General features: G+C 45.8%; 1 protein-coding gene across 11 annotated transcripts in view; it reads left to right on the top strand.

Annotated features, from left to right (window-relative positions):
- The window catches only part of GRAMD1B (GRAM domain containing 1B), a 111,828-nt gene that overhangs the window by 61,551 nt on the left and 25,921 nt on the right, over window positions 1-24,356 (top strand). For 10 of the 11 annotated variants that reach the window (XM_061476030.1, XM_061476024.1, XM_061476022.1 and 7 more), the window contains one exon: window positions 23,919-24,129. In XM_061476030.1, the coding sequence (XP_061332014.1) occupies window positions 23,919-24,129 (211 nt within the window). Of the gene's footprint in view, window positions 1-16,102; window positions 16,242-23,918; window positions 24,130-24,356 lie in introns of those variants that run through there. The other variant, XM_061476031.1, reaches the window with a different exon arrangement.

The raw sequence follows: 24,356 nt of genomic DNA, 5'->3' as shown, positions 1-24,356 counted from the left end.
CATCTTCCTCCCTGCTGCCGCCACCCCTTCCCCTCCTCTTCCCGGCTTTTGCTATGGTTGTGCATGAATTTGCATCTCTGCACGCACGCACACCTGAGCGCCTGGAGCCCGTGTCTGTTTGCACCCAGATTAAATAGATCTGTGCAGGTTTATCCTGACGGAAGGTGGAGAAAACGTTTCGAATCCGGTGTGCGTGGAATGGCTCCTGCTCGGCTTGTCCTTTAAATAGCTGCTTTTGGGGATGCACCTTATGTTGCTCTAATAACATAGTAAGAGTTGGGAGTCGAGGGAACTAACAGTGTCCTGGAAGGTACCAAAGTGCTCATTTAATTCTTTGGTGGTTCCTGGGTGTTTTGGGGGGAAAGTCTCTGGGTTTGGATAAGTGGGCAATGAAGGAAACACTGTGTTGGTGAAAGTGATCAGCAAAGTGAACAGAACCTTTGGGTGTCAATGTTCTTGTTGGTCAAGTTTGTATTTTCCATGGGCATGTAAATATATATGCATGCAATATACATAGATGCAATTCTCTATATATATAACTAACATAAATCAGGCCAACAAAGGTTTACATAGAATCTTGAGTATATCAAAACTATTTTAAATCCCTGATATATCAAAATGGCTTAGTTGGGATAAATCGCCTTTGAATTAGCGTGATGAAATTGATTTAATCAGAACTTTATCAGATGGGAACGGTTCCATAGTTAACAGTGGAATGCGACTTTGTAATTGGGATTGCAGTTGCAAAGTGAATGACAGGAGCAATGTGAAGGCCTGTTTCTATTCCTTAATCCTTTTTCTCTGTAATGAAAAAGGAAGTCATCATAGAAATAACAGCCTCCCTCTCCAGTGTGCCGTTTTGCATCAGCCTGAATTTAGTGCTTTGAGATCCTTCCCTGTGAAGTGTGAGAAAGAAGTGAAGTTATTTTCCCTCTGTTGTTTTATTTATTATTTTCGGTGTAAAGAATGAAAGCAGCACAGCACAGCACTAGGCAGCATCTTGTGCTGGGCCCCAGGGGACGGACCAGAGCCAGGGATGACTCAATAGGTCATCTCTGTCTCTAATTTCTGTCATTTTATCTTTAATTTAATTACCCTGAGAGCCTTTGAAATTCTTCTATATATACATGGCCATGTGTAACACAGGCTGTACAAGTGATATAACTGTTAGCATTCGAAAATCTTCCCTTTTCATCCCTTTAATTAAAAAGAAAACCCAACTCGTGCACTGATTCGCTGCTTTACGTGGTATGCAGTTGGGCTGACGAGTTGCATAATAGCTTAGCGTACTACCGGGAGAGCAAACCATGTGTTAGGAATGCTGTGCTCATGTGTATCTGCAATAGCACGGCACCCCACTGCATTCGGTTCCGTACCTACCCATGAGCAACGCTGGACATCTTTAAGCGTGTCACCGGTGAGCTTTTGCATACCCGGTTCGATCACAGCACTTAACAACACGCCAGGTTGAAGCTAGCCAGTTGATTTAGTCAGATTCAGAGCTGAGCAAGTGAGGCTGGTCGGTTCTCATGGGGGACATAAGAAGATTACTCCTGTGCTAGCTGAAATGCCGCAGTGATTCAGTAGGTGACGCTCTTACCTCTGAGTTTTCTCTGTCTCAGGGTCCTGGGGGCACTGCGCTGCCCTGGGGGCTGTGTTCTGCTGGGGAGTGCAGTGAAGGTCCTCATCCACTCCCCAGGAGATGCTTGTGAGAGTGCTAACCAAGCCCTGCTTGGGCTATCACTCCAGCATCCTCCCTTCATCCTCCTCTGAATCCCAAAGAGGAACAAGTCAAGTGGTCTGATTGCTTGCCTTATTTAATTGAAGGATACAGCATTTTGGGACTATGCAGTAGTTACTGTGTTTCACCTCTAGGATGTTTGCAGGCAGTTTTATTTATCTGACTGTGCTGCAGTATCCAGGCACAGAAGGGTAAGTTAAGGATGTTATTTCAAGTCCTTAAACACCTGTGTTTAATATGTGTTTGTCACTACTGGACTGATTCGTATGGTTCTAGAGAGGCACAGATCTAAGTATAGAATACGCTTTGCTGTTTGTCAGACTTGGTTAAGGTACTTTAACATGGGTCGTACAGCCTCCAATATCTGCAGTGAAATGGCTTTATAGGCTTAGTATTTATCTAAAGAGAAAATCACATCAAACGCACAGCATACAAGCAGACCTTTTGGTCCTTGCTGTAGAAGTGTTCATTCCAGTTGTAGATGGCACTGCTGGGGTTAATGCAGATTTCCTTATGGAGTCGTTCTCAGGCAGACACATGATTTCTCTCTGTACCAGGAAGGGCAGTAGCACAGGGACAGAATGCTGTCAGCAGGAGCAGCCTGCTCTGACCGTTAGGAAGAGGACTTGCTCTTGCCTGTTTTTAGACCACCCGTCCATTTCATGCTGTTAGACTGCCCAAAATAACATAGTGCATCTTATGGGGGAACCTCTGGCCACCTCTGAGGCTCGCCACAGGCTTGTTTTGGCACCAGGTAATGTGCTGATCCCTAATACGATGTCATGCGTTTTTGCAGTACGCCACCTAATTCTGCCCAAAATGATCTCATCACCATCTGGTGTCATATCATAGCATAGCTGCATACCATGGAGTCATTAGGTGGTCACAGTACGCTGCAGTACAGCAGAACCCTGACGTGTAACCGTCGCCACTCCATGACATCAAAACGTGACGCAAGGTCCTGATGTACCAGCGCAGCATCATGCTGTTCTATACAACATCCTGGTGTCAGCAGTGATACTGCAGTCCCTTAGTATGCTGTTATTGCCATAAGACAACATGCATCTGTCTAGTCAGGGCCTAGTATCTTGGTCTAATAGGTTACCTTCATGTCACAGCATAATGCTTTTATACCCTTGCATATGGCTTTATGTTGTGATGTGGGATTGCAAGAGAGAACTTCGGCTTTCAGCCTTACATCACTGTTATCTCATGGGTCCCTAGGGGCTATAATAAGCCAGGCCCTGAGCTTTACACTTCAGAAAGGCAGAAACTACAACAGCAGGGCGGGCAGCTTTCCCTCCCCATATATCTTAGGCAATGCTGCTCACCATCAGCCTTCTTCCTCTTCAGGGGAGTGCATAATCCAGCGTAGATGGATACTGATTTGGATCTTTTATGAAAAAAATGGCAATCAAATGACTAAGGAGTCTTGCAGGGATAAGAACAAGCTGGTGGCTGAACTTGATACCCCATAAATGGGATACTGAACAAAAGTCTGCTCATCCGCTTTTCCTCCTTTTGTGGTTCCTTCTGCACTGGCTTGTGCTGATTTGTTGGTTGGACTATTTCTAAGCCGCAGAACTTGCTATAGGGAACCTACAGAGAAAATAAGGGCCAAAGGCTCTACCTAAAATAAATCTGCAATTCATTTTTCTGCTAGCGCCTGTGGGTGAGAAAAAAAAACCCCTCTGAATGTTCCAACACCCTACTTATCTGAAGGAAGGATCTATTATATAGTTGTGGGGGTGGGCTGGGAACTAGGTAGGGTTACAGAACAGCAGAGCTAAAATTAGAAGCTGTTTGATGTCAGGGAGCAGTGAGGATTAGCGTTAGGCAGTTTCAGTTGTGTGTGCTGTAAGGCTGCCACTTCGGGAGTGCAGGCAATGATACCTGCTCTTTCAGTTGGTGTGTCAGCATCCTGGGGCCACAAGTGTCTAAGAGGGAAGGGAAGGGAGGACGTTTGTGCACTATCACGTACGCAGTCTTTACACTGTAGTCCTGTGATGACTTCAGGATCTAAACTAAAGGGTTGGTTAAAAAAGGGCCAGGAGGAATGTGTTCTCTATTGTAGAGGATCACTGCTTGGCATAATACGTAAAAGTGACCAGCGTGGGTATTTGGGATTCTTGCCTCCTTAGTTGCATAGTGACATGATGAAGCTGTTTAAATTACTTTCAATTTCATATCGATACTGCAAAGAGCTACTGTGTGCAGTGAGCACAAACTTTGTTCTGTTGTATTGCAAATGAAAGATGGATTTCCAAATCTATTCTTTCCCATTTTTTTGGGGAAGACTAGCGATATAGTTCCATTGAAGTTACATAACTGTGCTGTTGTGCCTTTTGTGCTGTTCAACCTTCATGCCACAGGTTGAAATGTTACATTTCAGTGCTCTTCTCTCCCGTCTTCATCGATTCTTCTGCGTCTCCCTATTTCTTCTCTGTGCTTTTTATTCAAAAGGAAGAAATAGGTGATGATAATCCTGCTGGAAGCCATCGGAGCTGACCCACATGTGCACCCAACACAGTGCTAGCATTTTGGAAAGGAGAGGCTTTCACTCCTTATAAATTCTGCAAATGGATCTTAGGACTCGGAACGTTCCCATTTGCTGTCGATGCAGCAGGAAGAGGAAACCGTATTAATAGGTCACTTGTCTCTCCCTGCATCCAGAATATTCTGACCATTTTGGCTGAACCTCTGTCCATAAAGTACAGTTTCTATCCTTCTCTCTCAACAGAAGGAAACGTTACGATGCTGTGTAAGGTGACCCAGAGAACAGCTTTGAAGAGTATTGACAGATCTATTTTGTAACTGGTTTCATAGCTTGATGAAGTGGTTCACAGCAGGTTTTGTGCTAATTTCTCTGGGCTTTTCAGTAGTGGGAAGTGCTAGTAAGCAATTAGGAGCCTAATCCAAGTGCACAAATGTCAAGGAAAAACCTTGCATGTAATTCACTGTGCTCGCAATCACTGAGCCAGAAATAGAACCAAGATCAGACCAGTTTTTGTCCTGGACTGCCATGTTGAATTAATGCCTTCGGTGGTAATATGGTACAAAGGACATGTGAAGTGACTATTTTAGTAAAATATATATATATATATATATATATATATATAAAATTACAGTGGAAGGAGGCTATTTGAAGAAAACCCGAGTCAGTCTGAAGCCCTTGCTCTGAGGCTTGGTTTGCTGAAGCTCTGTGTGATGACAGACATGCAAAAGTAGCCCTTTCGTGTCTTCTGCTTGTTATGTGGTATGGTTTTGGCATCAGGTTTTGATTTAAAATTGGATGACCATGTGTAATTTTATTCTGTAATACGTGTCTGTGTGCTTACTGAAACCTCTCTGAGGGCAATGAGGCAGAAGAGCTCTTTGACTTACACCATGAAGACATTGTGCTTTGCAGAGTCAACACCCAGCATCTCTCCTTGAGCTGCAGATTATTTTGGCTAATTGAATCCTCATCATTTGTTTTGCTCTAAAATGGCCTTTTCTGCTTATCAGTGGGTAAAATCACCTTGTGCTCTCTCTGGTCCTTCAGCAGCCTCATACATGTCAAGTGAAGGGCAAACTGCTTGGGAACTGGTCTGGAATTCTGCAGCCATTGCTTGTTCAGGGCCTTAAACTGAGATGAATGAGGCTGCAGTGAGGCTCCTCTAGAGATTATTTTCCTCAGTTATGCAGGAGGAAAAAGCATGGAAAGAGGCAAATTGAGTTGAGAGGAGGCTTTAGATAACATTTTGCAGGTTCTCTTTTCCACTCTTCAAACTGTTTAAGTCCTTGCTCCCTTCAAATGAGAAGCAAGGACCTGCCTGTTGGCACTGGAAGTCACAAGAAGCCAGTTTTAAACCTTAATCTGTCACTAGCCACTTGTATCACAATCTTGCCTCTGCCCCAGGTTCTATGTCTGCAAAATGCCCCGTTCTTATATATAGTATGCTATATAGTATCTGCAAATATATATATTGCTATGCCACTCATCCTTTGCGCTCCCTTTCACAAGCACAGCTTGCTATTTACATGTAACAAGAGCTAGAAATGGTATGTTGAACAGTGATTCACCCTGCATGTGTTAATAGTTCTGCTGAACTAAACAGAAACACTCAGGTACTTAATGTTTCTACTTGATCAAGGCTATTCTGCTCAACAAGTGGGTATGGTAAGGTCTGAAAGAGCCAAATACTGCAATCGAAGCTCTTGTGGCACATTATGCAAGAATTACTGCATCCTGGTCGAGATGTCTTTTGCTTAATCACATTTGTCAGCTGAAATTCCTCTTGGGAACAAGACTTTTCTTTGCTCTCTGTTCTAAACTAGTTAGTGGTATTCCTTTGGTTGATTAAGCAGTGTGTTTGTGGTTGAATCTTCCCTTGTGTGCCTCTGATTTGAGTCCTGGTCAGAAAGTGCATCTGAATGGCAGGCTGCCACTATTAGTAGTATTGTGATAATTAATACTTATTATGAATGGTAAGTGCTAATTTCAGTATTTTGACTCTGGTGAAAGGAAATTGTATAAATTGAGATATAATAGTAATAATAGTATCCAAATATACAGTATCAAAGTTAGGGGAACGGAGACCGACCCAAACAAGTGCTGCACATAAACTTTTCTTCCCCTCCTGCAACTTCAGTATGTTCTTGCAGAGCTGAACACAAGATGGTGGCACATTCCCTGGGCCTCTCTTTTAGTAAAGTTTTCCATTTGGTCAATGTTAGGTCTATGCTGTTGATTATACTTTATATTTCCAGAGGTTTATTCTCCATAAGCATTTTTCCTGGACAGAATGCTCTCTGTGGACACAGCCAAGTGACCCTGGGGGGAGATGCTCTGCTTATTTTCAACTAACATAAGATGTAAATGCTGCCATTCTCATCTGACACTGTCACAGGCACTCTATGCATATGGAAAAGGAGCAGAGAAGGAGGAATTTGGGTTTAGGTTGGTGGGAGGGGGAATATGTATTTAGGGTATATATTTTGAATCCTTTTCAAACCACTTGGAATACCAGGTTTGGAAGAATGTGGCTTGACTACACCTAATTTCAGGCCTTGGAACGGCAAGAAGGGAAATGGAGGAGAAAATGGATTGAATGAAAAAGACTTGGGGAGGGAAGGAGGAGGTATGTATTCAGAAGCAGCAAAGATTTGGTAACAGAATAAAGCATCCACATATGCACATGATAGAAGGCACCAAATTAACGGGGTTTATCTTTAGTGTAATAACAGTTCTCTTTAACGAGAGTCATTCCTTTAATGAAATACTAAGCAAACAAGCCTGTTTAAATGACAGGAGAAAGAGATGGCAAGGTCTGAGGATTCCACGTTGGCAAGGTCTCATCCTTGTGCAGTGATGACACACGAAGTGCTGTGAATTAAAAGGTTTGCACTGGAGACAGAGGAGTTTTAGAAAGCTGGCAGCGTGCTGGAGCTGTAATTTTGGTGTATTTCTGACCCTCTAGGAATAGAAATAAAGCAACTATAGAGCTCTGAAAGCAGTGCCCTCTGCTCATGAGGAAGGAGATGGGGTTGTGGCTGGAATTTAGGTTTTTGTAGAGCTGTCAGCTGTTTAAAAAGCAGAGTTCTCGTGCGGTGGCCTTCAATCTGATGTACATTTTAGGAATGAGGTTTGGGAGATGAACTGTTGCTTAACTGCAGGCTGTGAAAGCAGATACGTGTCTAGGGCTTGGAGCTTAGAGAAGCTGAGCAATATTCAGTGGCTGGCTGAAGGCAGTAAAACTACATCATTGCTTCAGGTGCCTGTTATGTTATTTTCCCCCAGCATTTCCGACAGGCTTCCCATTGGTTCTTCCAGGTTTCTGTTTTAAAGACAGGTGAGGGTATAAATGATTTTGGAAACGGATCTAAGATTGTATTGTTTGACAGTGGGAGAGGCTTTTAAAAGAAGGGCCTTGCTCCATTGGACTGGGCTGCTCCTGTTAGGAAAATTACGGAAAGCAGAGTTAGAGACATGAAAAAAGGGTGATGGAATTGAGGCATTAATCCATGCTCCTGCCAGTGCAGGACAGTTCCCTACTGTTTGCCTTTACTAATGGTTAGCTAATGCTGTTTATAAACATGACAAGTGAATGAGTTTCTACCACTTCTCTCATGCTCTTGGCTGCAAGGATCTGACTTCAGCCTCGTTTTTTCCCACAACGGAATAGAATGGCATTGCTTGTTGTTATAAAACCTTCTACTACTGCTTCTCTTTCTCTTTGATGTTTACATTCTTCAAATACTTGTTGACCACTTCACTTTGTTTGCCCTTCGAGTTTCCTTTAATAAATAAGCCTCATGAATACTGTGATGTTTTTGTTGCTATCCTTTGAACTTGTTTCTCTGCAAGAATAGCTTTCTGATTCTATGACGGCGCCCTTATAATAAAGTTAGTGGTAGAGATTAACTGATCATACAGAGCGTGTATTTCACCAGCTTCCATGAGAAGTGATTGATCGGATTTACGCAGCTCTGAATCACATTAGTCCTTCCTGCCCCTATATCATGCTGCAAGAACACGTCTAATTTGCTTTGTGCTCTTACCCTGCGCACTGAGGAGCCGCGCTGCTTGCTTGCTTTCTATGTATTGCTGGGCCTGACGTTGTGTTTCCCCCCTTATACCTGTTTGGAGTAGGTACAAAACCAAGGGCAGTGGTAGGGCAGCATTCTTTATGCTTTGCCCAGAAGAGAATCACAGTCTCTGTTTGTATTGCTTGTGAGGTAGGCTTTTGTATGTGGTTTATATGCACTGTCAGTATGAGTCACATTGCTACCTTCTGCGCTTTCTAACCCCTCTGTAGAAGCTGGCCTTCCAAGGAGTTTATGTTTGGAAACACCCCTATGCTGAAGACAAATATTCTCCTCTTGCTGGCTGTGCTGCCTGCTGTTGTATTAGGGAAGGAGATGGTATGTGTTGTGTCTGATAAGGTTTAGAGAAGGCTGCACAGTCCCTCCAGCCCAACAAGATAAAATGTAGAAATGACTAAATAGAGTGATCTGTGGGAGTAAGGAAGTTGAATTTAGAGGTAATTGGGATGCTTCGGTCCATGCTGACTGCTCTGCTCCTTTGTCATCACAGAAGCACTCCCTGGTGGCTTTTATAATGGGGATTAGAGGGATATTTAATAAAGCTCTTCTAAAGTGCCCCTGCAAAAATGCTTGGGGCACCAGGCGTGTGCAACAGCGTGGAGAAGCTGTACCAGGGCAGTCGAACAGGTAGGTAAGAGCAGGAGAAAGGAAGAGGTCCTGGTATCTCACAGCTGACATCAGTGTCTGGAGCGAGGAGCAGCCAGGGTTAACCGAGCTCCAGCGATGTGGGCTACAGGGCATTCTTAAAGAGACAGTGGGAGCTTTTCTTTCCAGTGGGCAGCAGCCAGTTCAGATGCCAGAGCTGGGTAGCCAGTTGCAAAGAAGGCTTTGTTTCAGCCATGCCAAGCCGTTATCGGAGCGAGGAATCTTTTTGTCAACCACTTTTGAGAGCATAAAATGCATCGGAGCAGTGAGATTCTTGCCTGCTTTAATGGTCTCTCTCCCCTCAGCAGAACTGCTTCTGCCTGCAGTTTAAATGGTGGTTTCGGAGCCAGAGAGCAGAGGAGCAGGGAAGACACGAAGCTTCACCCCGGGCAATGCGATGTGCTAACAGGTGGCGATGCCATCATTGAGCTCTTCGTTTCTCGCCTCCCAGGCAGGCAGGAGGACTCCTTCCTGTGGATGCAGGTTCCTTTGTGTCTGTGTGTGCATGCTGAGGTCAGGCAGTTCCTCAGGAAAAAGGATTCCCTGATGCAGTGCAGGGCTGGGATGGAGATACAGAGGGTCGGGTGGAAGGGGTGAGAGTGTGGGGAGGGAAGACTCTGGTGGAGCAGTGCTCTGTCTTCATGGGAGTAAAGGCTGCACTGAGTTAGCTGTTTTAGTGTTAGTGAGTCTCTGGGTGAGCCCAGCAGGTAATAGGAATCTGAACCCATCCTGGAAGAGTGTCAGGCAAGGTTAAGAAGGTGGGTGAGAGTGGGGAAGAATCCAATGTGTGTGAATGGGTGTTGGGATTGACATCAGGAGTCCGTAGGTAGGGACTAGGGTAGTGCTTTGGAAGAAGGCTTTAGGAAGCTGCTTTTGGTGGGGATAAACAGGTTGGAACAGTCCAGAGGAATGGTGAAGCTGGCGGAACTGAATGACATGACGTAGAAGCGCACACTGCACCAGTCAGTGCTAAAGACAGACATCAGGCCCTTTTAGGGCCCTTTTCCTCTTCCTTCTCTACATAAATCTACTCGTAGGTCTGAGCTGTTTCAGCTGGGTGCAGTGTGGAATAAGGAGCCAGAGGGGTGATGGAGGGATTGGAGTGGGGCATGTCTGTACCAGGAGACCAGAGGCCAGCCCCTGGCACAGAGCAGCCGATGTGCATTTTGCTCTCCCCAGTGGCAGCTATTGAAGCTTTATCCAGCTGTCAGGGAATTCTCTCTTTGTGCTGAGCTTGCATAGGAACAGCATATCTGAGGGAGCAGAGCGGGATGTGGCTTTGTCATCTTCGGAGTGGTATGCCAAGAACGTGATGTGTTTGGGTTGGGTTTGAGGTGCAGTTTTGCTGCTGCTTGTCCCCTGGTGGCTACCTTCACAATATAACGGGAAGTACAATGGCATGATATTCAACTCCATCCTGAAGGGATAAGAAAAGAAGGATACATGGCTAATGGAGGCACTACTGTAATGATTCCACAGGGACGTGTAACTAATAGGTGATCTCCTGTTTCCGTTGCTGTTTTCCTTTGTGTGTGTGATACTTGTCCCCTGGTCAACCTGTTGTTTTGCTTTTCTCTTCATCCTCTCTCAAGCTGGGCATGGAGCTGGGATGCACTCGGTCCCTGGGAGTTGAAGGTGCCTCCCTTGATTGCAGCAGGGCTTGAAATCAGTGCAGCCTCTTTGTCTTTGTGCCTTTCAATGCACGGTTGAAGTCTTGCACTGTAAGCTTCTCACGGGGAGGGCCCTGTCTGCCTACAACCTGGCCAGTCCTCAGCACGGTGCTCTAAACCAAATAAGTACTGGAATTAGTTTTATTAGTGCTTGATCTTGGAGAAATCAGTTAAAGTTACTGATGTGCTTATTATTCTTCATTTTCAAGCATGCTGATTGTCTGCAGCACAAGTGTTTCTGGGGTAAAATATGCACCAGCTTATCATCAGTGGGCTAGAATAGAACATATCATGGTTTTGGAGGAAAACAAGAGATGGATTTAGTATCGAATAGAAGCTGGCAGAGGATTTAGGGATATGTACGTGTCTTTGTAATGTATGATTAGAAACTCAAGTCTGAGAATTTCTGGAAGGCCAGTTCAGCCACCCTTTTCCACTGCATCATCCCAGTTTCCAGACTGGGAGCTATTACCTGCCTGTGGTCCATGATGCATTTGTTTTGTGCTCTCCTTTTATTCTGCCCAGGGTGTAATGCCTGCCTAAATTGGGATGTTTATGAAAGCAATAGCTGTAGTTACTATAGGGATCTTGGGCAGTTCCACATGTTATGGCAGTGGCCACTGAAGAAGCTGTCTGGAAATACACTGGCCATGCTAGAAGTGTTTGTCCTGTGTGATGTAGCTCTTGCTCAGCCATTTCACTTGTTGATGCTGAGCCTAACTCCCCGCACACTCTTTGCTAGCATCCTTTCACCTTGCCTGCTTTTGGCTTTCCACATGCCCATTGTTTGAGCGTGCTGCTGCGGACAACAGGTAGGGCTGTGTTTCCTAGGTGAGGTGGGACCTGCTCCTTGTGAACGCCTTGAATTCTGTGTGGTTCCTTTTGTGCAATTAAGGAAAGCTAATTAGCTCCTTTTAGTGCAGCCTCCTTGCAGAGGTAGCTGACCTCTTGTTAATCCTGGATTAAGTTCTTACCAAGAACTGGCTCTTTGTGTGTCCCAGTTAAGACGTTGACACTTTGTTCTCTCTCTCCTTGTTCTCCTCCTCCCCCTCTTCCTCTCCATGCCTTTGAGCACATGATTGCCTGCCTCCTCCATCCCCCACTACTGTAGGAATCCATGTGCTCTTAGCAGCCACTGTATCCTGCTCCATGAAAACGCCATTGTCAGCTCAGAGTTCTCTAAAATGCTTTTTTGCTTGATCTGGTACCTGTCTGGGAGCTCATTCTATGGGAGAGAGAAGGGAGACTTTTGGCAGTGCTCCTTATTACTTAATAGGGTGAGAATACTGTGGGGTTTGGAGAATAGCGCCCGTTCTGTACGCTGGAGGGATGCTCCATGGTCTGAGCAGAAGCCAGCAAACAGGACCACACATCCCAGTCAGAGAACTCACCCTGTACAATGCTGTGCATTCAGAAGCAGAGCCCGTATCTTCATAGTTAAGGAGGAGAGCAGCTTCTGTGCTCCAACAGTGGTATGAGCAGAAATAGCCAACATGTGCAAAGTAGTAATTACCAGCCATCTGCATCAGTTAACCACTAATGCTAATCCTACTTGGAGATCTTGAGGCTGCAGCACTGTGAGTTTTCCCCGAGGATACGCTTTCTTGCACATTTCTGCTATGTCTTTGAAGACAAGGCCAGAAGTACTATGGAAGTGTAAGTGTCCCTGATTCTCTTCTGAGCTCAGCTGGAAAGTAAAGATGGTGGGGAATAACTGTTTCAATCCTTTAAGCCCTCAAACTAGAGCGTATTAAAATTGAACAAAGAATTATTGGGAAGGGGGACTGAAAAATCAAAGCCATGGTCCCAAACACTTTGCAGAGAGACCTTGAAAGACTGCAGTTTGCTTCCCTATCACTGGTTAGGCTTACAGGGAGGGTAAGCCATACCAGTTTGAGATAGCGTTTATGTCAAACCTACCTGCTGCTCTGTAGGCCTGGATCTTCAGTCACTGGACTGTCTTGTGTGTATCTATCATCAGCCCTGGGCTTTAATGACTCGGACAATGCATTGTTTCTTCTCACCTGAGAGATGCAATATGCATGAGTGTGCTTGTGTTACGGCTGGGTCTGAGACAGCAAAACAGAAACCAGCCCTCCAGCAGGCAGTAAAGGTATGGCTTCTGCTGAAGAACCTGCCACAGATAGGCCTGATCTGAATTAGAGCATCCTGGGAGGGAGTGCTCCTGATGTATGACCTTCCACCTTGCTGTAGGGGTTGGTATTCAGGCTGTGGTGTGTGACCGTGTCATGCCACAGATAGCTCACCACTCACTCCTCCTGCAGCTGTCCTTCACACATGAAATAATGCCCTAGTGCTTGGCTGGATTCTTTAGTACCAGGGCAAAGGCTGAGAGGCATACCTGCAAGCAACCCTGGGTTGAGCCTTGTGGATGTGATGAAGTTTGTAAAGCTTTTGATACGTGGCATGATATTTCAAATTACCCATACCTCTGCCTCTTGCATGCTATCCCAGATAAACCTAAGAAGCTTTTCTCTAAGTCCTGCATTTCTGCCATTGCTCTCACAGTGTTTTTGGAAGCAGAACTCTCATTTTATTCATCTTCTTTCCCGACAAGTCTGAAGAATGGGTAGGCCTTAAACTCCTGTATTGAGTCTATCCTACCGCTTCTGCTTTGGGTCTCCGTGTTCTCTATGGCTCCAAATCTGAGAGTAGCCATTAGACTGAATTTCCTCATGGCCTTTAGGGCAGCATAGCTCTCATGCGACTTACGAAAGTAGAATCTTGTTCAGACCTTGATAGTCAGTCGGTCATGGCAAAATGCATAGAGGCTGAGACACTTCCACCTATCTTCAAGCATCTTTGAAAGCCATAAGAAAAAAAAGCACTGAAAGGCTCATAGGCTTTAAACCAAAATGGGACCATTCAGATACCTCTGTGAAAGCCCTGTTGAATGCAAGGTATAAGACTCTCCTGAATTGATTTTTGCTTGAGCTACAGAACAGCATTTAGGAAACCATAAAACCTTGTGTAATAGTGCTTGCCACAGATGGCTAATCTAGCCTTGAATTAGTTACAGTGGTTAGTTCTGTTTACATCCAAAAATGCCTCTCTTGTCTTTCAGCTCTTGGTACTGTTGCACTTTCATCTGTTACCTGCTTTTATCAAACTCCTGTTCCAGGTGATCATGTAAAGCTCGTCATTCCTTGCACTCCAGTCTGTGTTGGATGGATTCAGTGGCACTATCTTTACTGTTTGTTGCTCTTACCTGAACCCTGTCCAGTTTAGCCACATTGTTCACGTCCTGAAACCAGGTACAGTCATTTCCAGTGGGAGTCACACCATCCCTGGGTATGGAGGTCCCATTGCACTGGACACAGGGAATGGGAAAGTTTGTATGTTCCATGCCATTTTCTTTAAACCTGTTTGTAAATGCACCAGTTCACAAGCTCTTGAAACTTGTGATAGTCATGTATGAAAATGAAAAGCCAAGGTGCAAGTTCTAGTGGCTCTGCTGCTCACCTTGGGTTTTCTGACTGGATAATGACATTCTTGCTCGTGCTTAGGTTTGTATTGGGGAAGTGCTTCAGTGTTTCCAGTGAGGACCACAAGACGTGGGTTTCTCAGTTGCAAAACACACCAGGTTTACCTATAAACACGGGAATCTGGTCCAATGAATTGAAGGTTAGAGTCTGGAGAAGAAGGCATTGCAAACTTTAGAGAGATTTCTGTGTTGGCAGAAGGTCATTGTGTGCGAGGACAAAACCACTTCATTGCCAGTTACTTAGCTTTACAACTTAGTTAGAGACCGTTCATTTCCATGCACCCAGAAAGCTCCATCCTTATGGGGACTTGCAGATTTAAAGCCTAAAGTGAGATGTTGCTGGATGAAGTGACAAATACGTTGTCAGCTTTTGTGATTTTGGTACAGATTCATTTTGTTTGTAAATCTCCAATGCCTGTAAACATGGAACTACAAGGGAAATATTATAACACAAGTTGAACTGAAGAGAAAAGCTTGAGAAAGGACCTGAACAAATGTGCAATGGAATTAGAGGTATGAAAACCAGACTTTCCTAGATGAAATTACATTTTATGTGCCAAGTTTATGTTCGGGGTGAAAGTTGATGTATTTTAGATGCTTGTAGTTGGCAGCACTGTAAATGGAGAAGGTGAAGAAAGAAAGCACTATGGTCCCTCATGGCACAAAGAGGATGCTGATGGATCTCTTAATGGAGCAATGCATTTGTGAGAATAGTGGCATATACACAATGAACCCATGTGCATCTATGTGTGTCCTTTGAGCAATATGAAGAAGAGGATGGTACTGTTGTACTGCCTGGATAAAGGCATGTATGGTGATAGCGTTTTCCATTTAAAATCATGTGCAGCATTTGAATTGCAGCAGTCTGCTTGAGCACTGATTCTCAAGTGCAGAGCACCTCCTGCTCCCACTGATTTTGATTATAATGAAATGATGGATAATCAGCCTTTTGGAAAGATGCTTTTTTTTGTGTCATTAGCATGAAAATTGTGATTGCTTCTATAAAGTGAAGAGAGAACGGTCACCTCTGTGTAAGGAATGGATGAAATGCAAAAAAAGAAGGGAAAGGGCCTCCATCCTTCAGCCTATGGAGTTTATATTGTACTATGAGAGTCCTTGAGAGGGACTGAAACCTTCTTATTCTGGGATAAAGATGTCCACGAGTGGGTGTGTGGTGTTAAAGCGAGGTGTATGTCCCTCAGTGAACCACCACATACTAATGCTGCTCTAGGGTGGTAAACTTGGCTTGATAACCTGCCTTTTAAAATCCCAGGCCTGTTTGCACACGGCTAGGCATGAAAAATGAAGCATCTCGCTTTCCAGATGAAGCAAGCTAAATAGAGTTGAGGTCACCTTAACTCCGAGTGAGTGTGTCCTCACGGTGTTTAACTCGGTTTAGATAATCCACTTCCCCAGTTAATTAGGGTTTAATTTCCCCTGCTGTTCCTGCATCGACACGCTCCCGGGTTTCCAAACTTTCTCCCATGTGCATGAATGGGCCGGTGTGCGCACAGCGAGGATGAGGACGGTCGCCTCAACCTGTAGGATCCTCGCTTGTCGGCTTTGCCGGGCTTGATGGGCGGCATCTGGAAGCGGCAGGTAGAATAGGGGGGACACCGGGGAGATGCTGCATGTCCCCCCCCACACACACTGCTCTGTCTGGAGAAGGGGAACAACGAAGGCATGAAGGGGGCTGCATTATGTAAAGCAGCGGCTCTTGTCTGCGTGCGCACGCGTGTGTGTGCTGCTGTGCGCGTGTGAAAGAGCCAGCAGCGACGAGGGGGGGGCTGGAGAGCAGCAGGGGCCGAGCCACACGAACCACCACCATCAGCACACAGAGTGGGGAGGGAGGGAGGCTGAGCCATGGCAGGAGCCGCAGCACTATGCTGAGAGACGGGGCTCCCCGGGAGGAGCCCCTGGCACCCCCCGTCTCCCTGCTCCCTTCGGGAAGGGCTCTGAGATGGTGCAGGAGGTGAGTACCCTCCCACCTCACCGCTGGCCCACCCTCGCTCGCCCCCCGCCACGCACGAGTGCATGAATGAATGAATTCCTAGCCGCTCCGCGCCGCACTACGGTCCCTAATGGCTACCAGGTTAGTGTTACTCTCCTGTTCCTTCTGCTGATGCCTCCCTTCCTCTCTCCCCTCCGCGTCCGTACGTGCCGTGTGTGCATGGATGTGTGTGGAAGGGGCGTGCGTGCTGTGCTCGGCACAGGTCTGCCGAGCAAATCTACCACCGGAGACACGAGCTTCCAAGGCAGATTAAATCTGGAGTCCATGTTGGTTGCCGCTGCTGCTCCTTTCTGTTTGGGGGACTTGAAAGCAGACAGCGTGACATCATGTTGCAGAGATGCTTCGTTTCTTTTCCCTTCCCCAGGCTGATTCCTTCCTCCCCCCCCGCCTTGTTCTCCCCCGAGCACGCACCCTACCTCTCCCACAGTGGAATTGCTAAAGCAGCCTTTTTGATTGTTTGAAACCACCGATGGGCAAATCTGATTGTGTGCATTTTCAGCTTCCATTCCCCTCACCCCTCCTCCTTTCCCGTTCATGCCTGCTGTCTCCTCCATCTCCCCCCCCATCCCCAAAGGGGCAGTTACTGCTCTCATGGCAGCTGGGGCTATGGAGGGAGGCAGAAGGGGGTTGATGCCGGAGGGACAGGCGATGCGTCACGGGAGGGCAGCTGGAGCCGCTGCAGGAAGATGGTGTATTGGTTTGCCCATGTGCTCCCTTGCTCTCAAAAGGGCTCGGAGCATGCACACTGATGCCTTGCTTCTGCTCTGCATTCCTCGCTCTGTTTGTGTGTTTGAAGTGATGGGGAGGGGTGGGATTTGTTTTGTGCTGCTTGTTTTAGGCGGTCCTCCAGTGCCTATACAGGTGGCTTTCGTTTTTTGGCAGTAGGAAATGGGGGGTGCTTATAGGCAGTGAAAATCTGCTGAACCCCCATTCACTAAAGCATTGCTGTTATTCAGATTACTGGTGATTAGCATTGTCCTGTCTGTCATGGAAAGCACTGATTCAGTACAGAGAATATATTCCTATTCCCTTGCTTCATTAAATCACATGCATATGCAGGAGAACTCCTTTTGAAGCTGGTGTATTTAGGATGGAGCTTGTGGTTTTGGCTCAGCGGGAAGGAAACTTCAAGCCGAATCTCAGAGATGTATTTCACTTCAGTGCAATAACTTTGGATGCCCAACGTTGTGCTAAGGGAAGCCTCCAACTGTCTGTGCCACTGAAAACCAGAAAGCTGGATGAAGCAAGAGAGAGTATGTTGTGTATGGGGACAAGCCTAAACCAGGTCCTCAGGACAAAGGGCTGTGTGTGACTCCAGCACTGAGGGTGTCTGACTCTTCTCAGTATCCCTTGACCCTCTCTGGTTTTAGGTGTCTGCTGGACACTGTATGGTTAGTACAGAGGTGGGGGGATTGCATGGAGGATATCAGGGCACGGGGCTGTGGAACTGTTGCATTGTTGCTTTCACAATGGTAAAGGGATGAAGCATCAAGAGATGAACAAAAGAAATCGATTTGGTCCCAGCTTTGACGATTACAGCATCTTCCATTAACTTATGAAAGCTGATGCTGATGAGCAGCAGGAGTGAGTGGGAAGCTGTGCAGCTCTGGCTTTGTCTTCTACTCCCCAGATACACAATATCCCTGTCCACCCCCGCTCTGTCACTGATAAGATGTGGTGTGAGGCTTCATTAGATGTTTAATCTGTGGTTTAAAAAAACCCTGCCACAAGGTTGGAATGTGTTGAGGGAGATGCTGCCTGTGCTGGGGCCAAAGTCCTGGGATGCTCATAGCCTTGCTATGTTACAGCAGGAGATAGGCAGAAGGGAAGAGTGCTTTTGCTGCTGTTGAGGTAATCTAGAAGGTGTATCATACATACATCCTCATCCAAAACGACCATGGATCTTTATCACTACCTATTTAGTGCTATATTGCATTATTCTCCCTGGGAACAATGCAGATGGACTGAGGTACAACAGCAACAATGCATCTCCAAACCATTGAGGGATTTTGCAGATAATGAGGTTTAAAATAAGCACGCTCAGATTTATTTGAACGTCACTTTTTATTCTTTGAGCTGTCAAGTTTTCAAACTTCCCTTCACATCAGGGATGGTTTAACACTGTCCTTCATTATCGTGTTTAATTATAGACAAGAACTTGCAAGCTCTGTTTTATCCCAAATCCTGGGCTCTGAGATTTTCAAGAGAGCATCAGATATTGCCTTTCTTGCTGTTAATTACAGGAGCCATTGGCACTGTGGTGGGAAGGAGAGGAAACAAAGCCCCTATCTGTTCCTTCTTTAGAAGTACAGCCATAGATGGAGTGACCGTGTTGGGGCCGCGTCTGAGACATGCCATCGGCCTCAGAGGGATGTGAAATTCTCCTTTTGCATTATTTCCCCTTTGTTTCTCCCCAGGTTTCATTGTATTATCCATCATACTTTGTTCCATGTGGTTTGCCTTCCACCAGAGCAAACCGAACTATATTAATCCGGGGGTGCTGGAGGGGTTTGGTGCATGATCTGTAACACGTGTTGGTTCTCTGCACATTAATGATCCTCCCTAAATCAGGGCCGTTGCATTATTGGACAGTATTATTAAGATCTGTCTTGTTCTATTTTGACAGCATTTTCCAACTTTTGATTGGGATTTGCAATAGCTCCAGGTAAAAAGGGAGAGGTGGAGGCAGTGTTTCAGGTGCAGCAGAGTGGGAGCTTCTGTAAGATAGCAGGCTATTTGTCCATCAGGGTTGATAGTCTGTCTCTAGTGGTAACCAGTGTCAGATGGTTCAGACACAGACAATGGCATTGTTAATAATACATTTGACCAACCTTGCAGTGCTGTGTATGGGCAGAAGGCAAATGCCTTCCTAATGCTTGCAGTGATTTGCTAATCCCCTTGAGCATAATAATTGCATTAATTTTGCCTCATGAATATGTGAAGATGCTATTGAATGTCATAGGAGGAGGGCACCATTCTGTGAAACGTCAGAACAATCACAGTAAATCTTTGACAAGGATGGACTTTTCTGTTAAAAACCAGTTGTTTAAATAACAAGCAGAAATGATGCTATCCCCACTATCCTTTTTAAAGCAATTGCCATGAAACACTGCTCAAAGTTTCTCTACAGCCCTCCAGGTATCACTGCTTTTTTAATGTAATGCTTGCTTTTCTGTCTTTTTTTACTGGGAGATGTAATGTAAGTATAGCATTTTGTTATTGCTTGTAGAACCATGCCAAGCCCAGGGAATTGCTGGAGGATATATGGAGGTTTTCATTCTTGGATTATCAATTTGAAGTGCGTGTAGGTTGGTGATGATCAAAAGTTGTTACCATCTGCTTGCTGTTTGGTAGACTGCATAATGAGTTTCTGAATCTCATCTTTTTCCACTGATGTCAGACTGTACCACAGAAAAGTATCTTTGTAGGCGTCTAATGAACCCCTTTACTAGCTGTTTCTGAGAAGAATTAACTCCTTTTGTACTACATCCAGGCTTGAGGTGCCTTCTTGACCTTGCAGCTTTTCCTGCTCTTTACAAGGCTTTATCAGTAGAGTTCTGTTTTATGCTTGAGGATCTCCCTCGCTCTTGTTTAGGAAAGTGTGTAAGCACAGGCTTGACTTTATTTGCACAGATTTCAGACAAGCAGAGTTCAATACATGCTGAAGTTCTTTGCTGCTTTGGAGGCATGTAGTGCTCAGCTGGCTATAGAATTAAGCCCAGCATTTGCAATGCTGTTGGTAACCCCAATTCTGGGCCTTAAAGAGCTTACTATCAGGTAGGTGCTGTGGGCTTCAGGGAGATGCAAGCAACTGGAGCACATTTACTCTTGTAAAGTTGAGTTCTTTTGAGACCTGTGGCAGGCTTGGAGGCTGCTGACTAGCTTTCCAAACGGAGGAAGTCAGAGGGGGTTAGAAAGACACTGCAGGAAATGGTGTCATCTGTGTGTTTCTGCTGCCTGAGATGCTGGTGAACACGATGAAGGTGGGAGCATCATGTACCAGAAGCTGCCACTTGCTCGCATGAGCTGCCCTTGTAACAGATCCTTTGGTTTTTCACAATGTAGTGATTATTTTAGTTCACATCCTGCAACTGGCAGATTCAAATGGATGTGCTGTGTGTCCTCTTACTGTGTGTGTTACTGCCTGAGAGGAGAACAGGCTCTGTTGTAGTGGCAGGCAGGGTGATTATTGCAGATGTGGTAGGACGGACAGACTTTCATGTCAGTGCAGGGATGCTTGAATGTCATTCATGTAACAGACCCAAAAGTCAGGTTTCTTGTGGAGCTCTCCATTAAAGCATTGCAGAGTCCTCAGGCTTCCTTTATAGCTGTAAGTATCCCAGGCATAGCTTGTGGAATACAGACCGCAGCCATTCCCAAAAGCTTCTGCTTGCTGAAGTCACTGTTCACTGGCTGGTTCAGATCTTTACAGGAGATGCTCTATTGGAGGAGGAAGTTTGTATTCTTCGTCTTGCCTTGCATCCTTGCTTTGTGGGGTGCTCAGGGTAGGGTATGATCAGGTAGCTTGTCTGCGCGTTGCCAATCTTCGTTCTTTTTCCACTACCCAAAGAAAAGCTCAGATATTGAGGCTTGTCCTCCACGTGACTGAACAGAATTTGGCCTTTTCCTGTCCGCATCACGCTTTCTCATGTTGTTTTTACTGCAGCTCCAATCATAAGACGAGCTGTTTCTCTTAGGCACAGCATGAACATAAACCAAGAAGACACACTCTGCCTGTGCACTCTATATCCTCCACCTAGGAGTAAAGGGCTGCTGCTTAGGTGGGCTTGTTTGTGTTCTGTCCCTCACTTAATCTGTTGCATCTACTAAAGGCTCCGCTGCGGGGGTATGGGAGGCCCTGAATGCGCTGTGGTCAATTAAGTCTGTAAAGCATTATTTATTACTATTATTTCATTTCAAAGTGGGTCAAGCCGTTTTGGCATTTCAGGCGCTGATTCCTGGTTCAATGGCAGGCCCTGGTCACTATGGCAACTGCAGAAAGCGTTCGTCATGGCTGTGCCTTGGGTTAGATTCAAACTTCAAGGACTGAGCAGGGAGTTTTTAGGGGCTCAGGGCAGGGGGAGGCGAGTGGGACGGCGCTGCAGGCTTGGGGGGTTTGTGCTCATCCTCGTATTCTACGCATGGAGCCCTCCATGTAATAACAAAGACTCAGTGTTGCCCAATCATCAGGTAGTGAGGTGCATTCAGACCTGAATTTGATCAGCTCTCCTGCCTTAAGCCTAAGAAGGCACCCTTGAAGCTGTGTGTTTTTCCCTATCTGCAAAGGTGCTAATTCATACATACCTAACACTATATGTACGGATGGATTGAGGTTGTTAAAGCATGCCGGAGATGCTCAGTGACTGGAAAATGAAGCTGGGAGACCAGAGAGTGCCTGAAATTGTGCTTGGCATCAAAGCCTACGGCTACAGCAGTGTGAACTGAGCCTGGACAAACGTATACGTGCCAATTTTAAGGGAGTTAGTGCTGATGGTGCTATGGGTTACTCGGCATGACTGAGGAGCTCTGTTAGACCGTGGGTGATACAGCTTGAACTGGCCTCCATAGCTGCATCTGTGCTAGGCATGCTAAGGCTGGTTTGGAGCACGTATGTGTTCAGAGTGTAAAAACTGAGACTGTATCTTCCATGCTTGCGTGTGTGTGTATTGGAGCTAGTATTAATGTATTTACTGCAGTCCACAGAAGGTGGAATTTGTCTCATTTGATTACAGTTTGAATAGGACTACCAAACTTTTTAGTGGTCTCATCTGAGTTTCACATGCACACGGTGCAGCTGGTACAGTAACTGGTTCCATTGGGTTTTACTTTCGAAACAGTAAAAACTCTGTGCTCCTTCATACCTGCAACCTGAAAGCAAGCAGAACCTGGGCTGAATTTGACTTAGTCTGTGTTAAGAGTTGCGTGAAGCTGAAACTCAAGAGTGAAACTTGTGAGTGTGAACTCACATGAACTGAAAATGAGAAGGAGCTTGTGCATGCTAAACCCAAGTTTCACAGCAGAGGAGTATGTCTGTTCAAACAGATGTAGCACAGTGGGACGTGACTCAGGAACGTTGGCTTCAAATTCTTGCCTTGTATTTTTGTGCTGTACATGGAGTTGGGATTCAGTATTCCTGTGTCTTGACCAAGGAAAAGGGGCACACAGTTTGCTGTTGGTGTTTCTCTTACAGCTTATTGTGTGTGTGAGAGTGAAATTGATGATGATGTTTGCATAAGCAACTTTGTAGTGTTCCATCTGCCACTTGTTTAGGGAAAGTATCATCACTTGTGTGTTAAAACACACAGTGACCAAATAGAGGGTAATTTATGAGACCAGTTCATCCAGTACTAAACCGACCCAAATAAAGGAGTGTATTACGTTACCTAAACTAACACGTGTAAAATGGTTTTGGCATCTTCAGAGGTAAGAGGTGGCTGTGATTTTTATCTGAGAATGAAGGAGACCTCAGGCATGTTTTCAGAAAGGAAACAGTCCGCTTTAACTCCCCCACTGCACATCCCATTGTGAGAAGCGAACTTCAGTTTGCGGTATGTAATTGGGCTTAAATTATAGCCCTCGAGAGTTCAATTGTATTCACTTCTTCAGTTCAGTTCCCTCACCCTTTTCCTATTGCCTGCTCCTCTGCCTTGCTCAGATGTGGCTTTGCTTTCGAATGCTCAGAAGATAACAGGGTGCAGTAGCAACTCAGCATGGCAGAGTTAGCACGAAGGTCAGCCTTGGATCAGCCCAGGTTCCACTGTGACCTGCAGTTTGCAGAGTTGAACAATACCAGCAGGGAAGGCCTCAAAGATGTTTGGTCTGGCCATAACTAGTTTTGGCTGTTAAAGGAAATGAGTTACATGGGGAAAAATGGATGCAGCATGTGGTATTTTGAAGTGTCTGGCAGGAAGAAGAGGCATCAAAAGAGAAGGAACAGTGAGGAAATCTCAGTTTTCCTGTTCTGTATAAATACGTATGTAACTGGCTTTCTGGTTTAGGTGCAGGGCATTTACTGAAGTTCCATTCCCCCCGATGTTTTGTATCTTCTGTGAACCTCTGTCAGGTCTTGCTTTTCCCCAGTATGAAAGGGCAACTTCTCTTTCTTTAAATCATGAAAGCTTTTACGTCATAGCAAAACATTTCCATGCCCCATTCGAACTGGTGTGGGAAAGGATGGTTAGGTACAGGAAATCATGACTGTGGTGTCTGTCATTGTGACTCCCCTCCCAGTGCCCCATCGTTTTTGATGAGCTTGAATGGAGTGTTTCCTAAGAGACATGGTTCCATTTTTGTGCATCCTGTTGAGTCCAGTTAGACTTGCTGGAATAAAATAAAGGAGGGACATAGTGGGACCCTATTAAGAGTGGCCTCTATTGAGAATACACCGATATCTCTTTTGCTTTTGAGAGCAAGTTTAGGTTTCCTAAGCTCAGATCCTCCTTTTGAACCCTCAGAGCTGACAGGAGAGAATGAATTCATTCTCTGTGGTCAGATGAACTGAAGAGTAGGTGGAGAAAGACACTGGCAAGCCGTTGTAGTTCCCTTTGCCGCTGGTAAATGGTAACTGCCTGCAGCCTAATTTCACTGAGGACATAAGTCCTACGCGTGGCATTGGGCGCATCGCTTTGGGAAGCCAGATTTGTCTGCTGGGCTGGTGGAGATATCTGTGAGCGATGCTCCACGTCAAGGAGGGATGCAGTTGCATTGGGTTTGAGCTGAAGATCATTAACCCTGCTCTTTCTTCCTTTGTCTCTGTAGTACTGCCAGTAACTCCAACCGCAGCACGCCTGCCTGCTCCCCGATCCTGCGCAAACGCTCCCGGTCCCCGACGCCGCAGGACTCCCAAGGAGACGCCATGGTGGAGAAAGGCTCGGACCACTCGTCAGACAAATCCCCTTCCACGCCGGAGCAGGGTGTACAGCGTAGCTGTTCCTCTCAGTCAGGCCGCAGCGGGGCCAAGAACTCCAAGGTGAGCAGCGAGCAAATGCCTTTGGGCAAGATGTGCATGTGTCCCCAGCTCTAAACCCTCTAATGCAGGACACTGGCTTTGTTCTGTGCCTTTTCCCCTGTAGCTAACTTTCCTCTTTCTTCCCCCATCATCCTTCTGGAGATTCTCCGAACGGGGAGCTATTTGTATAGGTCAGATTTTGGCACAGCTCTAGCATCCTTTCAGCATCCATGAGTTGCCGATGGCTT

Source organism: Pezoporus flaviventris, unplaced genomic scaffold (assembly GCF_033815535.1).
Source record: "Pezoporus flaviventris isolate CSIRO_AGI_PZ_B2104156 unplaced genomic scaffold, CSIRO_AGI_Pfla_v1 ptg000093l, whole genome shotgun sequence".
In the NCBI taxonomy this organism is placed as follows: Eukaryota; Metazoa; Chordata; class Aves; order Psittaciformes; family Psittacidae; genus Pezoporus; species Pezoporus flaviventris.
This window is presented reverse-complemented; position numbering and strand designations above follow the sequence as displayed.